The sequence below is a fragment of the Malaclemys terrapin genome, chromosome 4 (assembly GCF_027887155.1).
Source record: "Malaclemys terrapin pileata isolate rMalTer1 chromosome 4, rMalTer1.hap1, whole genome shotgun sequence".
In the NCBI taxonomy this organism is placed as follows: Eukaryota; Metazoa; Chordata; order Testudines; family Emydidae; genus Malaclemys; species Malaclemys terrapin.
In genome coordinates this window covers 50,548,156-50,564,157 of record NC_071508.1, presented here as the reverse complement: position 1 = coordinate 50,564,157, position 16,002 = coordinate 50,548,156, and the positions used below count along the sequence as shown (strand labels likewise).

Genomic DNA, 16,002 nt, shown 5'->3' with positions numbered 1-16,002 from the left:
CTTAATTATTTGCTCCATTATCTTTTCGGATACAGAAGTTAAACTGACATAGGTGACATTTTGTCTTCAATCACTGTGTTTCCACACACAGTATTCTCTGTATAGTTCTGTTCATATCCTGATTATCCATAAAATTAGGAACATTTGCTCCATAAACAGGGAATTCTCATTCACCCTTGTGAAATTCTGTATGTAGTAGGAGAAGAGCTAGAAGAGCAGGGACAAAAGTGAAAAGTAGGGTTGAGGTAGAGAAAAGGTGGTGTTTCTGAACGTCTGGGAAAATCCAGAATAACTCCACTGACTTCATTGGATTTAGTTTAACTGATCAAAATATGGGCTAAACAGGTTACACAATCACACAAACTTGTAGAAAGCGTAGAACCCCACCTCCGCACTTTTGTGAAAGTGAAGGGTCTAGTTAAAGATGCCACTGGCAATTAGACAAGTGATACCCCTAAGTTTTGCTGATGCTGTCACCATTACTAGGATAAGTGCAAAGCATTTATACCAAGTTTCTCATATGGTTTTGGCATAAAACACATCTCCTTCAAAAATCAATTACAATTATTTTAAATGCTTACTGGAGTTTGTGTGTCCCCAATGTTTGTTCATCAAGTTAATGTGATGAAACCAAAGTAGCCAGTGCATTTTATCTGCCAAATCCTTGGCCCCCAACAAGAGGAAACGAGAGAGAAAAAGGGAAGAACTGATTACAGTCCTAAAGTTTCCAACCAACTATGATAAGTGACGTTATTCAAGGGAAGGTGAAGAAATAGTGAGTTCACAGATTGTGGACACGCTAGGGAGTAAAGTTCAACCAGGAGTTCACATTTTCAAAAAAATGACAACACGTCTGTTTATGGATCAAAGGTTCACTTTACCCTTGTTAACCTGACATACTTCAGAAAGGGCAAATTAATGTAATCTCCAAAGAATCAAGATGATAAACAACATAATGGACAGAATGTTTCAGAGGGAAACAAATGTGTGTGGAAATAGCTAGTAATCCAAGAGGAAATTCTACATGTCATAACGTGTTTATAATGTAATTTGGATACTCTCATCCTTGCGATCGTGTGTGTGTGTGTGTGTGTATGCTGTTGCTCCGGTACATGAATAATTGATTCAATTTGCATAAACTAGGCCATGGAGACTTTTGCTATTAAATCAGACATTTGAAAGGGATAGTAAGGGTGCCAGGATCCTGACAATGGTAGCCAGAGTAGGGTCAGACCACAGTCAGAGTAGCAGAAGAGTTCACTGTTAAGTTCCAGGCCACGGTCAATACCAAGGATCAGAGTCAGGTTTCAGGGTCCGGGTCAGGAGGCGAAGTCTAAATCAAGCCAAGGTCACAGAACAGGGTGCAGGAATGGTTGTGGCAACTACAGGAGATCCACACTGTTGCCTGGACACTTCTTGGAATGCCCCTTGGGTTTATATAGGTGGGGAGCCATGAGGTAGCACTTCCCATGGTCTGTGTCCACAGTAGGTCATGGGTAGTGAAGCACAAGCTGATCATAGCTGCTGCTGGGTGGCAGCATAGCGCCATCTGCTGCCTGGCAGCTTGCTAGGCCTTGGTTCAAGACCCATTAGAGATTAGATCTTACAAAAAGGCCATAAAATCACCTTAGACAGTTTTCCTTTTTTGGTGTGAGGATAAGGAATCATTCTCTTAGGCCAGGACTACACTGAAAAATTAGAGTGACCTAACTATATTGCTCAGGGCTGTGAAAAATGTTGCACTCTGTATGATGTAGTTAGGTTGAACTAGCCCCCTGTGGAGATGCAGCTAGGTTGACACAAGAATTCTTCCATCAACCGAGCTGCCACCTGTCGGAGAGGTGCATTAATGACTTGAATGGAAAAACCTCTTTGTCAATGTATGAAGTGTGTACATTATTGCACTGCAGCAGCAGCGTAGCTATTCCACTACAGTGGTGGAAGTGTAGATGTACCCTTAGGCTACGTCTACACAGGGATAAAAATACCCACGGCTGGCACGGGACAGCTCACTCAGGCATGTGGGGCTGAAAAAAAAATTGCTGTGTAGATGCTTGGGCTGGGGCCCAAGCTCTGGGACCCTGCAAGCCCAAGCTTGAACATCTACACAGCAGTTTTTGGCTGCACAGCACGAGCCCTGTAAGCCCAAGTCAGTTGGCCCGGGCTGCTGCAGCTGTGCCAGCTGTGGCCAGGCCGCATGTCTTTTATCCCTGTGTAGATGCACCGTTAGTATTCTTCCTTGTGAAAATGGAGTACTATAGCAGGGAGACACTTTAAACGCACACACACACAAAGTCCCTATTGTTGATATATTTTGTCTCTCTCTATACAAATGCACTGATTTATTTACAAACAAAATAAACATGACGTGGCTATTATTTTTCTTTTAAAATCACTTGCTGTAGTTTAAATAAAAATAAATAAAGCTTAGGGGAATAGTCAGCTTTATGCCCACAAAGGAAAAACATGTATTGTAGGGGAATTTTGATACTACTGAAATCACTGACAATACCCCATCTTCATATCTCTGTTTAAACCCTTTGTTTTTGCTCTACCCTGAGACAGAAACTGAAATGTGGTCCCTTTAATCCTGCATTGGCATGGATTAACTGAATGACTTAACAAATCTTTTTCATCTGTAACTGCAGATTCTTATGATTCTTTCCCGTTCTGCAATCTTGCATGCTTGCTTTCTCTCCTCACAGTCAATAGGCTGAAGGAACATTTATTTAGATTGTCATTGCTTTTAATTACAGCCTCTTTCTTTTAATCTAATCCATCCCTGTTACACTCCATTGTCATGACTTGTAAGCATTGTTCTACCCAGTTTTGCACGGCCTTTTTCTCATCTCTGCCTATAAAACCTTTCATACAAGTATCCCAGATGATATTATAAATACAAGAATGTACTCAATTGGAAATAAAGATGTAAGAGCTGTTTACTGTTTTAATTTAAGAACCATAAAAATGTAGGGATAGAAGGGACCTCAGAAGGCCATCTAGTCCATCCCCCTGCACAGAGCAGGACCATGTATACCTAGACCATTGCTGAGAGGTGTTTGTCTAACCTGTTCTTAAAAACCTCCAAGGACGGGGATTCCACACCTCCCTTGGAAACCTACTCCAGTGTTTAACAATGCTTAGTTTTAGAAAGATTTTCCTAATATGGAACCTAAATATCCCTTGCGGATTAAGCGAATTACTTCTTGTCCTACCTTCAACGGACATGGAGAACAATTGATCACCATCCTCTTGATAACAGTCCTAGCATATTTGAAGACTAGTATCAGGTCACCTCTCAGTCTTGTGTTCTCCAGACTAAACTTGCCCAATTTTTTTTTTAATCTTTCTTCACAGGTCAGATTTTCTAAACCTTTTATCACTGTATTGTTTTGCTCTTCTCTGGACTCCCAATTGCCCACATCTTTTTTAAAGTGTGGCACTCAGAACTGGACACAGTACTCCAGCTGAGGCCTCATCAGTGCTTAGTAGATCAGGACAATTATCTCCCATGTATGATATGACATTCCTGTTAATACACCTCAGAATGATATCCCTTTCTTTCACAACTACATCACATTGTTGGCTCATATGCAATTTCTGATCCACAACAACCCCCAGATCCTTTTCAGCAGTATTACCACATAGCCAGTTATTCCCCATTTTGTAGTGGTGCATTTGATTTTGCCTTTCTAAGTGAAATATTTTACACTTGCCTTTATTGAATTTCATCTTGTTGATGTCAAACAATCCTCCAATTTGTCAAGGTCCTTTTGAAGTCTAATCCTATCCTCCAAAGTACTTGCAAGCCCTCCCAGCTTGGTGTCATCCACATGTTTTATAAGCAAAAAGAACGAGGAGTACTTGTGGCACCTTAGAGACTAACAAATTTATTAGAGCATAAGCTTTCGTGGGCTACAGCCCACTTCTTCGGATGCATGAAGGCTGTAGCCCACGAAAGCTTATGCTCTAATAAATTTGTTAGTCTCTAAGGTGCCACAAGTACTCCTGTTCTTTTTGTGGATACAGACTAACCCGGCTGCTACTCTGAAACATGTTTTATAAGCATACTCCCCACTCCATTATCCAAATCATTAAATAAAAATATTGCATAGTACCAGACCCAGGACAGACCCCTGCGGGATCCCACTAGATACATCCTCCCAGTTTGACAGTGAGCCATTGATAACTACTCTTTGAGTATGGGCTTTCAATCAGTTTTGCACCTATTTTTTCTAGACCACATTTCCCTAGTTTGCTTATGAGAACAGCATGAGGGGCTGTGCAAAAGCCTTACTAAAATCAAGACAGATCACATCTACGGCTTCCCCACCATCCACTAGGCCAGTAACCCTGTCAAAGAAAAAAATTAGGTTGGTTCGGCATGATTTGTTCTTGATAAATCCATGTTGGATATTCCGTATAACTCTATTATCCTCTAGGTGCTTACAGATGGATTGTTAAATAATTTGTTCCAGTATCATTCCAGGAACTGAAGTTAGGCTGACTGGCCTGTAATTTCCCAGGTCCTCTTTTGTTCCCCTTCATAAAGATAGATATTATGTTTGACCTTCATCAGTCCTCTGGGATCCCACCAGTCCTCCATGAGTTCTCCAAGATAATCACCATCAGTTCTGAGATTGCTTCATCTAGGTCCTTCATCAGGCCCTGCTAACTTAAATATTTATACCAAGAGTCTTTAACCTGTTCTTTTCCTATTGTGGATTGCGTTCTATTTCATGCAAATGCTATGAAATGTCAAGGCACGTGACAGAAAACATTTCTGTGGAGACATTAACATTTCAGCGTTGGATGCCTACATCAGAAATGACAACATTTTAAACAAAAATCTGATTTCTATCAAGTGAAGAAAGAGTTGGGTGCATTTGTGACCTCCGCCTTGTCCAATTATCCACCATGCCTGGCTTTGCAAGATACCTAACAATATGCACTTTGTATCCAAGATAAGAATTGGTAACTACCTTTGTTGGTGCAGAAGATTTAATCTAGATTAAATTAAGGTAAAATACAACTTTGGAGATTCTGGACCCTGTGTTTAATAAATTCAGATTCTGCTAATATAATCTCTCAGCTCTATAGTAAACTTCTATATTGTTTAAATAAAAAGCCTCTCTCTTTATTGGGCTGAGTTTGCTCTAGAAGCTCCCCTTACCCTTCACCCTTTAAAAGTTTCTGCTTCTGATTTACTCATCCTTGTGGCGTGTGTGTGTATACACGTGTACATACTTAATTCCTGTACTCATCAATCCCACTGTTGGGCCAGCAGGGGAAAAGAGGAAAGACCAAAAAAAAAAAAAAAATCTCTATTGAGAATGAAGCAACTGCTAGGCTGGCCTATAATCTAATGTTTGATACGGTTATGCAACCTAATGGGCACATTAGCAAAATCTGGACCATTTTATTTACAATAAGCACATTGCAGCTACACCTACATTGAAGTCTTGTCATTTTCTTTCAAGGACTTCTCTAGTTTGGGATCAGTTTGCTTAAAAGATCGACACTGTTTCTTATTTTTGTTTTACAGCTGGGGAACACCAAGTCGGAAATGCACAAAACCATCTTGCAGGTGATCAGCCTTTACCACCAGGGCACATACCAGTTCAAGAAGCAGCCGCCGGAAGTGATCATGTTCAAATTCACCCTTAACCACTTGTGCCTCAACTTTATACCGTCTTTATTATTTTGGGGGGTGGGGTTGGGGACTTAAACAGAAACAGCATGAAATATGAACTGCCCACTTTCTTCACTTGCTTGTAAAGTCATTGGGAATGTTACAGCTTTACAATTCAAACCCAACTGATGTTTAAATTAGATTAATTTAATCTTCAGTGCAACAGTGAGAAAGATAACAGGCAGATCAATTGCAGGCTAAAAGGGAGCGGGGGGGAGGAATGGAAGAAATTAACAAAAAAGCAGCATCTCTCCATTTTCTGTAAGCAAATCTCCAACAGCTCAGTCCCTGAAGCACAGGAAGTCCTTATTACCAATAGTTAGGCATTAATCAGAAACTCGCTTTCTGGAGAAGCGAAGAACTTGACTAGAGATCGAGCTAATCCTGTTCCATATAGAAACACTTTTCAGAAGCACTAAACTTCAGAATTTGGGGAAACTAGGCCCAGGAATGGAGGTCTTCAATTTCCAGTGCTGCCAACCCTTTTCTCCTTTGAGACCAAATAAATACAAACCTGCTCTGATTAATTTCAAGAAAACTGCACTTTTAAAAATGTAACTGCAGCAAAGAATTTTAGAACAGTGAATACTTTTCACGTTTACAGATAGCTATGAACTTCACTGTAAGCCTTCAAAATAGAATACTGTACTTATGGTGTGTTGATTTGAACCCTCCTCCTTGTTAAGATGGATCCAGTGTAGCAGCTGGGTGCTCATCTTGCAGACTGGCTATTAAGACAATATTCTTGTCCCTCTTTTTTTCATTATCTTCTAGCTGCTCTCAACATTTTGCATGCTATTAAAATGAGGGTTTTTTTGGTCGATGAAAAAATATTGTGAGAAATAGAAAAGGACTGTCTTTTTCTGTGCATATTATCCTACCTCCTGTGGTAAAACTTTCCTTTCAAAATCCACAGTATGTTTCAAACATGACATTCTGACTGCTAGAGTCTCTCTGGTTTCACATTGGTAGTTCTCATTAGTTTTACAACAATTGGTATAATTTTATGAAATTCCCTGAAACAGGCACATGTCTTCACTGTATATTTTTGGTATTGGTATCAAGCTGGTTTCTTCAAGTTAACCCAAGCTTTTACAAGAAATTATTTGATATACCTGTGAATTTTGCTAAAATATAGAAAAAGATCCATTGCGTATTTCAGACCTAAAGGAAGCATCTTAAAGCCCAAACCCAGTTCCTTTAATATGAATGTTTTCCCTTTGTAGAAAGCTGGCTCTGATTTTTTTATATAAAACACATCCCTTCCTTCCTCCAATTGGGATCATTCAGATTTCCTTCCCATTCTATAGTGACATTGTTGGCAGGTAGCTAAGTGGAATGGGTCAGCTTTTAAATAAATAAAAGTAAGCCTCTGTTCTGGAGAGATGCATGCTAGCATGTATCATAGTAACTAGAGAAAGATGGGTATTTGCAAAGCAGTTCAAGCAGTATTTTTTTTCCACAGAAGAACTTTCAGACATTTGTTTTGTAGCATCTTAGAAATTAGAGATTAGATGTCCTTCATCCCCCTGCTACTGCAGACTTCTTCCTGCAGGATGGAGCATATTCCCTTTCGCCAATCTAGATTTAAATGATTTATGTTCTTCCTTGAGAAACAATTCCACAAGGTCTAATGGAGCTCGCTTGTCACAATAATTTTCCTGATGATCAGTTCTGATTTCTTTCTCCATTTCGTCTTGGTAATTGTATTTAGGCCACAGTTCCTTTCCTCCTTGGCATTGACACTGTTCAAGCAGTGGTAGGTTTCTTTCCACCTCATCTCTTTCATAGTTTGCTCAAGATGTATAACATTTTAAACCTTTCCTCAAATCAATCCATCCAGGTCCTTGGTCTTTCCTTGTTACTTTTACATCAGTTTGATTTATTTGTCTAGAGATAGAATTACTTTTCTGCAGTTCCAACCGTTTGCTAGGAATCCCCCCATAAAGGAGGTTCGGGGCAGTTGTAGCCAGGACCAGTAGAGTCATACTAGCATGGCAGGACACTAGGACCCCAGATGTAGCACAGGGCTTTCTCCAATGGATGGCCCCGGTGTTGGGTTTGTAAGCTGATTCTTGGGAGATGGGAGTTCAGCCACACTGTTCAAGAGGAGTCCATGAGGGGAAACTTGGGGAGATTTGCTCCCTCCTCCACATGGGTTTTACCGCTAGAGGGGTGATCCGACCATAAGTTTGCATAACACCCAGAAGGAAGGAACAGTAATCCTTGTCTGAGGTCCCCAGGCACTGCTGCAATACAAATAATAATAGCTTCTCTCTGTGTTAAGTCTCTGCCATCACAGTTGTTTTCAATCCCCAATAATTCAGTATAATTATATATAATGCAGTACAGATCTTCTTTTAAATGCAAAATAAAACTGGATTTGCCACAAATTACGCCTACACCCTATGAGACACATGCTCCAAGCTTAGTAACTGCTTTACTCAAACATTAGATTCCTCCCCCAGCCTCCTCATTTAAGGGCAGAATGGTCCAACTCTACACCACTGGTCAAATCCTATTCTAAGTGCAACATCTGTTTAGTTATGTTCTGATCGATTATAATAATCAGTGTCTTATTTTTGTGCTTTATGGGAAGATGGGCATTATGTAGGTTTATTTTTTTATTCTAAACCTTCAAACATCAAGGTTATTAATAAAGTACTGTGGTATCTAGGTGCTGAACATAGACTCTTCCTTACCTTTGTGTCTGCCACAGCTATTGTGACCGCCCTGACGCAACGATGCAGGGAAAGCCAGTTTCCATTTGTCACTTTGTTGTGCGTCACCATTTTTCTGCATGCAAAATCACTCAACTATTTTATAGTGCAGCTGCATCACTCTATGCCAACCAGTAGGGTGAGCTCCCAGTAAAGGAGTTCACACTGTCACACTAACTCCTGTGGGTCTACTGTCATTCTGTCTGTTTTCTTTTCATACAATGTTATCAATTTAACCTCTTTAAATAGATTTTTTTAAAATGAGATATAGCACATTTTTACAAGAAACAGGCAGACTTTGGATTGTTGGATCTAGTGAAAGGTCACCTACTGACAATTGTCTGGCCTAAAACATTCATGACATTAACTAACTTGCTAGTGGACAATTGTCTATGTTGCACAAAAGCCCACCTTAAATGGTTCCCTTCTTTACCGTCTGCAAAGAGGTCAAGGAGGGAATGGACATGGAGACTGAATTTATTCTCAAAAGTTTAGTCTTCAGGCCAGGGTTTGGCATATTAGCAGGGCATGTAGGAAAGCTTGCCCTATTGCTACCCATGCAGCACTTGTTCTAGGAGCAATCATCAGTGCTCTCAATCTGGCACCTTTCTCCAGTACTAAATTCATTTAAGTATTTTTTTTAAAAACAGGATAAAAAATGATGCATCACTATGAGTTCTCCCTCTGTCAGGAACCCTCTGCCTTAAAAAGATGTTGTGCAGGATACCTGAAATAATGCTTATAAATGCAATGTTTGTAGCTTTAATTACTTGCAGCATGTTACTTTCATTTTTGCTATTTCCTGGATGAAACATTTTATTGGGGATGCTTTCTCATGCATGGAAAGACTAACAAGTTTTGCCACTTCAAGCATGCATCTCAACTGAAGATTTTTGTCACCATGGTACTGATTTCTCAGGAGCCTCTCAAGGGCATAAGTATGAATAAAAATGATGTTTATAGCTAAATGGGGGAACAGAAAGTGATAAATGGGTCTCTTACTAGATTTTCAAAGCTGTACCAGGGACTGAAGTGTCATGGATACCACTACTTTCAGGCTTACTTGGTTTTATTTTGTCTTAAAGGCCATTACAAGAAAATTTAATGCAACTTGGTTTTGACACGAATTCCAATACTCTAAAAGATGTAAACATTGAATTTCACATTTTTTTTATTTTATTGTTGGGGATGGGGGGGCAGGGAAAGGGGTAGGTTGGTCAATGTTGTAAAAATTCATATTCTCCGGTGCAATATTTGTAGAAAAAAAAATGTTGTCCCCCTCATCCTTTGTATAGATTAGATTTGAACTGGATTAAATTGAAACAACTCAAAGCAAGATATCTGGTGTTTCCTTTTTACCAAATTGTGCCTATGAAATTGGAGTGGATGACAAAGGGGTGATCACTGAGTTAAGTGAAATAATTTGCATGTTATTTGCCTCTTGATGAAGGAGGCAAGTTAATCAACAGAAAGGACCTTCAGATGATGGTGAGAGTCTGATGTAAAGCCACAACTGCAAGAAAAGTTACAGTTAAGGCTGCAAATCTATTCTTAACACCCTCTGGTGTTAGCAGTAGTTCAGCACATACACACTATGTCTGACCAGCCTCTGCATGACAACCCCTACAATCCCTAAACACGGAGACGAGGGTGCCAGTTTTTGTGGGTCAGTTCCTGATCTGCGGAGCGGGGATTAACCCGGGCCGGTCGGGTACATTTCCCAGGCGCTGCCCGAGCGTCACTGAACTGTGGGTGGCTGCACAGTGCCTGCAGCCCGGTCACTGCCCTATATAGTCACAGCAGCCACCTGCTGGCTCCCATCCCTTGCCCGGAGGCACTGCCTTATTGGGGCAAGTGTCTGAGGGAGGAAAATGAAGGGAAATCACTCAGTCCCGTCACTGCCATGACCTGGGCCAGCGAAGCCCCCAGCCCTACCTCAGAGCATGGGGTGGGGAGTGGGCTCTGCCAGGCGGTGCTGCCGGCTGCTCCTTTGTCTGTGTGGCGGGCTCCAGCCCAGTAAAGGCGGGATCATGGGTCCCATAAGGCGGCCGGGGGGGGAGGGGAGGGGTTGAGGGGGAAGAAGGATCGGGCCAAATTTGGCTGCCCCTTGGCAAAGGGCATATAGGTGCAGGGAGGGGGAGGAACTGGATGGGGCTTTCTCTCCTGGTTTGTAGCAGCAACTTTGGCATTGCTAGGTACTTGGGGGTCACCTGTCATGCTCCCACAAGGGTCTTCTTTGTGGGCTAATCAAGAGGGCCCCAGGCATGAGGCAGGGCCTAAAAGCTTACTCTCTTCCCCTTGTGCAGGAGTCTGAGATACTGGGCATCTATTTTTTCTGGGTACTGCATTTGCAAACATAGCAAGAGGCTGGGGAAAACATTTTAGCTCTTACCAAGAGCAAAACTTTCTACGGGCTCTTTACATGGCCCTGTTGCCACCCACTCTGGGCTTTTCACTTGGAGTTGGAGTGAGCAGGCATGGAAGGGTATAGGATGGGTTTTGAACCTGGCAGAAGCAATGTCTTTGGCGCAGTTTTGTGGTTAGTCAATGAGAGGACTCATTAAACAAAACAACATCAAAGACCCAGTTCTAGGGAAGTTCCTCTTGCTAAATTGAGAAGCACTGCAGAAGGGCAGAAAGCCAAGGCAGCCAGAACAGGCAAAAGGAGGGATGGGAGCCCGAAGTACAGGCCATCCTGGTTGGATCTTTTCTAGGACGAGGTACAGGTGAACAAAGTACCTGACAAATAGAAATACTGTCTAAACACAATGACAGCTACCACCACTGCTGCCTGCACAAATTAGTCTTACACATACAATCCCTGTATATCCAGTCTTCACTTAAAACAGTTTTCAGAGTAGCAGCCACGTTAGTCTGCATCCGCAAAAAGAACAGGAGTACTTGTGGCACCTTAGAGACTAACACATTTATTAGAGCATAAGCTTTCGTGGGCTACTGCATCCGAAGAAGTGGGCAGTAGCCCACGAAAGCTTATGCTCTAATAAATGTGTTAGTCTCTAAGGTGCCACAAGTACTCCTGTTCTTTTTACTTAAAACAGTAAGACAGAATCTAAACTGTACTTAGTGCCAAGACTATGGGGAAAAAACTGAGATGCAACCTAAGGAAATAATGGGTAAGACAGCTTGCATTACATTTGAGAGACAAGGTGGGTGAAGAAATAACTTTTATTAGACCAACTTCTGTTGGTGAGAGAGACAAGCTTTACAGACACTCAGAGCTTTTCTTCAGGGCTGGGAAAGGTACTCCCAGCCAAGATGAAAGGTGGAACAGATTGTTCAGCATAAGTAATTAGCACATATTATAAGGGACCATTCAAGGTAGAGTGGGCCCCTTAACACCTCTGCAGTCATAGGACTGAGAAGGGGTTAGTGGGTTACAGATTGTTGTAATAAGCCATAAATCCAATGTCTCTGTTCAGTCCATGATTTTTAGTATCTAGCAGAGTAATGAATGTAAGTTTCCAGGGTTGTCTTTTGAAAGTGCTGTGTGAGTTTCCTTTGGGGATAGGTCAGTCCTCTCAAATGAATTTGCACAGGAAAATGATGAGTGTTTGTCTTTTATCACCTGTGGGTGAACCCTTTTTACAAAATCATCACTCTGTATTATTGTATGTGAGCCCAGTATCCCTGAGAGCGGGGAGGCCATCAGATTATTTTGCCAGGCCAGGCCGCCCAGAGGATTCAGGGGGCCTGGGGCAAAGCAATTTCGGGGGCCCTTTCTGTTGCGGAGTGTGGGGGAGTTAGGGCCCTGCACCCCTCTTCCCGAGATTCACTGCGACTCTCAACCAGCCAGTAAAGCAGAAGGTTTATTTAAGGACAGGAACACCGTCTCAAGCAGAGCGTGTAGGTACGACCAGACCCCCTCAATTAGGTCCCTCTGGGAGGTTCAGGGAGCTTAGACCCCAGCTTGGGGTTCCCTGCATTGCACCACCCAGCCCCAACCGAAACTAAACTCCAAGCCCCTCCCGCTGCTCCTCTCCTTTGTCCAGTCTCCCAGGCAGAAGGTGTTAATTCTCCCCACCCCCGTTCCTGGCTCAGGTTACAGCTCAGGTAGCTTCCTTCAAGGGAAGTCCCACATCCCCACTGCAACCCCCCTGCAACATTCCCAGGTCAAATCTGCCCTGCTCCGTCACATCTCTCCCCCCTTCGAGACTGAACTGAGCGGGGTCACTCTGACCAGTGACCTGGGGAAGTTCAGGGCTCCCTCTCCGGGACAATGCGTCCGCTATCAGGTTGTCACGTCCCTTCACATGGACCACGTCCATGTCATAATCCTGCAGGAGCAGGCTCCATCTCAGGAGCTTGGCGTTGGCTCCTTTCATCTGGTGCAGCCAGGTCAGGGGAGAGTGGTCGGTGTGCACGGTGAAGTGACGCCCAAAGAGATATGGCTCTAGTTTCTTGAGGGCCCACACCATGGCCAGGCATTCCTTCTCGATGGCCGCGTAGTTCTGCTCCCGGGGTAGCAACTTCTTGCTCAGGTACACGATGGGGTGTCTCTCCCCCTTTTCATCCTCCTGCATTAACACCGCCCCCAGTCCTGTGTCTGAGGCGTCGGTGAACACCATAAAGGGCTTGTCAAAGTCTGGGTTTGCCAGAACTGGGCCACTGACCAGAGCCTCCTTCAGCGCCCGGAGAGCCTCCTGGCACTCCTCGGTCCAGACCACTTTGTCTGGCTTCCCCTTCTTGCACAGCTCAGTGATGGGGGCGGCTATGGCGCTAAAGTGGGGCACAAACCTCCGATAGTACCCTGCCATCCCAATAAAGGCTTGGACCTGCTTTTTGGTTTGAGGAGCGGGCCAGTCTCTGATCACCTCCACTTTGGCTGGTTCCGGCTTTAGGCAGCCGCTTCCCACCCGGTGGCCTAGGTAGGATACCTCAGCCATCCCCACCTTGCACTTCTCCGGTTTTACAGTCAGCCCAGCCTTCTGGAGTCGGTCCAGCACTTGTCTAACCTGGGATATGTGGTCCTCCCAGGTCTGGCTAAAGACACAGATGTCATCGATATACGCCACGGCAAAACTCTCCATCCCCCTCAGTAGCTGATCCACCAGGCGCTGGAAGGTGGCCGGCGCTCCCTTGAGGCCGAAGGGCAGGGTCAGGAACTCAGAGCCCCAGAGGGGTGACAAAGGCCGATTTCAGCCTGGCATCTGCATCCAGCGGCACTTGCCAATAGCCCTTTGTAAGATCCATGGTGGTAAGGTACCGAGCACCTCCCAGCTTGTCTAGGAGCTCGTCCGGCCTGGGCATGGGGTAGGCATCGGCTACAGTGATGGCATTGAGCTTCCGATAGTCCACACAGAACCGGATCGACCCGTCCTTTTTGGGGACCAGCACCACCGGCGAGGCCCAAGGGCTGGAAGACGGCTGGATCACCCCCAAAGCCAGCATGTCATTGACCTCTCTTTCCAGGTCCTGAGCAGTTTTCCCTGTGGCTCGGAAGGGGGAGCATTTTATAGGCGGGTGCGATCCTGTCTGCACCCGGTGGACAGTCAGATTAGTGCGTCCAGGCTGGTTGGAAAACAGCTGTTGGTACAGATGCAGCACCCCTCCGATCTCAGCTCGCTGGGCAGGGGTTAGCCGATCAGAGAGGGGAATTGCTTCCAGGGGGAAGCCAACTCTTGTCCCAGGGAATAGATCTACTAAAGGGTCATCTCCCTGCCCCTCCCACTGTCCACACACGGCCAACACCATATTCCCCCTGTCATAATATGGCTTCATCATATTCACATGGTACACCCGGTGGTGGTGTGCCTGGTTCGACAGCTCCACCACATAGTTTACCTCGTTTAGTTGCTTGACAACCTTGAAGGGCCCTTCCCAGGCGGCCTGGAGTTTGTTTTTCCTCACGGGGATGAGGACCATCACCTGATCCCCAGTGGCGAAGGCGCGGGCCCGTGCTGTGCGGTCATACCAGACCTTCTGCTTCCTCTGGGCTCTGGCCAGATTCTCCCTGGCCAGGCCCATGAGCTCGGCAAGTCGTTCCCGGAAGGTCAGGACATACTCCACCACCGACTCTCCGTCAGGAGTGGCCTTCCCCTCCCATTCGTCTCTCATCAGGTCCAGGGGCCCCCTTACCCGCCTTCCATATAGCAGTTCGAAAGGCGAAAACCCGGTAGACTCCTGGGGTACCTCCCTGTACACAAACAGCAGGTGAGGTAAGTACTTGTCCCAGTCCTGCGGGTGCTGATTCATAAATGTTTTCAGCATCATTTTTAGCGTCCCATTGAACCTCTCCACCAGCCCGTTGGATTGGGGGTGATATGCTGAGGCCCAGTTGTGCCGGACCCCACATCTCTCCCACAAGCACCGGAGTAGGGCCGACATGAAGTTGGACCCTTGGTCCGTCAAGACTTCCCCCCACTCGGCTGAAAATGGTCAGCAGCGCATCCGCCACAGTGTCTGCTTCAATGGATGATAAGGGCACTGCCTCGGGGTAGCGGGTGGCGAAATCTACCACCACCAGGATGTATTTCTTCCCAGACCGGGTCGTCTTGCTGAGAGGTCCCACTATGTCCATGGCCACCTTCTGGAAAGGCTCCTCTATGATGGGCAAAGGTCTCAATGCTGCCTTCCCCTTGTCCCGGGCCTTCCCCACCCTCTGGCAGGGGTCACAGGATCGGCAGTACTGCCGGACGTTGGTGAAGACCCCGGGCCAGTAGAAGTTCTGTAGCAGCCTCTGCCTGGTGCGCCGGATCCCCTGGTGCCCTGTGAGAGGGATGTCATGGGCCAGGTACAGTAGCTTGTGGCGAAACTTCTGGGGAACCACCAGCTGCCTCCTGATCTCCCACGACTCCACTTCCCCCGGGGGAGCCCACTCTCGGTACAGGAACCCCTTCTCCCACAGGAACCTCTCCTTGCATCCTCTCCTCATGGTCTGTACCACACTGAGGTCAGCCAGGCCCCTTAGCTTCCGCAGGGAGGGGTCCTTCTGCAACTCGGCCTGGAACTCGGCGGCTGGGGAAGGGATGGGGACCTGCTCTCTCTCGTCGGCTGGGTCGGAAGCCCCAGCCACCCCGCGGCCTGTCCTTGGGTGTTCCCTCCCCACCCGGGAAGGGTTCGGTGCCTCCGGTGGGACATCCTTCCCAAGGTCAGGGCGTAGTGCCCCTCGCCGGCTCTGGCTACGGGTCACGACTAAGGCGGTCTGGGGGCTGCTTGGCCAGTCCTCTAGGTCCCCCCCCATCAACACCTCAGTGTGCAAATGGTGGTGCACTCCCACGTCCTTGGGGCCCTCCTTGGCCCCCCATTTCAGGTGTACCCTCGCTACGGGAACCTTGAATGGGGTCCCGCCCACCCCGGTCAGGGTCAGGAAGGTGTTGGGCACCACCCGATCTGGGGCCACCACCTCGGGCCGGGCCAGTGTCACCTCTGCGCCCGTGTCCCAGTATCCATAAACTTTCTTCCCATCCACCTCCAGGGGAACAAGGCACTCGCTCCGCAGGGACAGCCCCGCGCCAACCCTGTAAACGGAGAACTTTGAATCCGGAGCATCTGGCCCCCCAGAGAAGCTGGCCGGGGGCCCTTCTCTCTCTTGAGCAGTTGATAAGCTGCCAGCCCCTCTTGCGTGGGAAG

The 16,002-nt window shown here is 45.8% G+C and overlaps 2 protein-coding genes across 3 annotated transcripts in view; one reads left to right on the top strand and one right to left on the bottom strand.

Annotated features, from left to right (window-relative positions):
- Positions 1 to 9,748, top strand: part of NUCB2 (nucleobindin 2) — a 50,368-nt gene extending 40,620 nt beyond the window's left edge. For both annotated transcript variants that reach the window (XM_054026254.1, XM_054026255.1), the window contains exon 13: positions 5,546 to 9,748. In XM_054026254.1, the coding sequence (XP_053882229.1) occupies positions 5,546 to 5,667 (122 nt within the window). In that variant the 3' untranslated portion in view covers positions 5,668 to 9,748. The remainder of the gene's footprint in view (positions 1 to 5,545) is intronic.
- Positions 1 to 16,002, bottom strand: part of LOC128836210 (zinc finger protein 664-like) — a 98,274-nt gene that overhangs the window by 70,295 nt on the left and 11,977 nt on the right. The window lies entirely within an intron of this gene.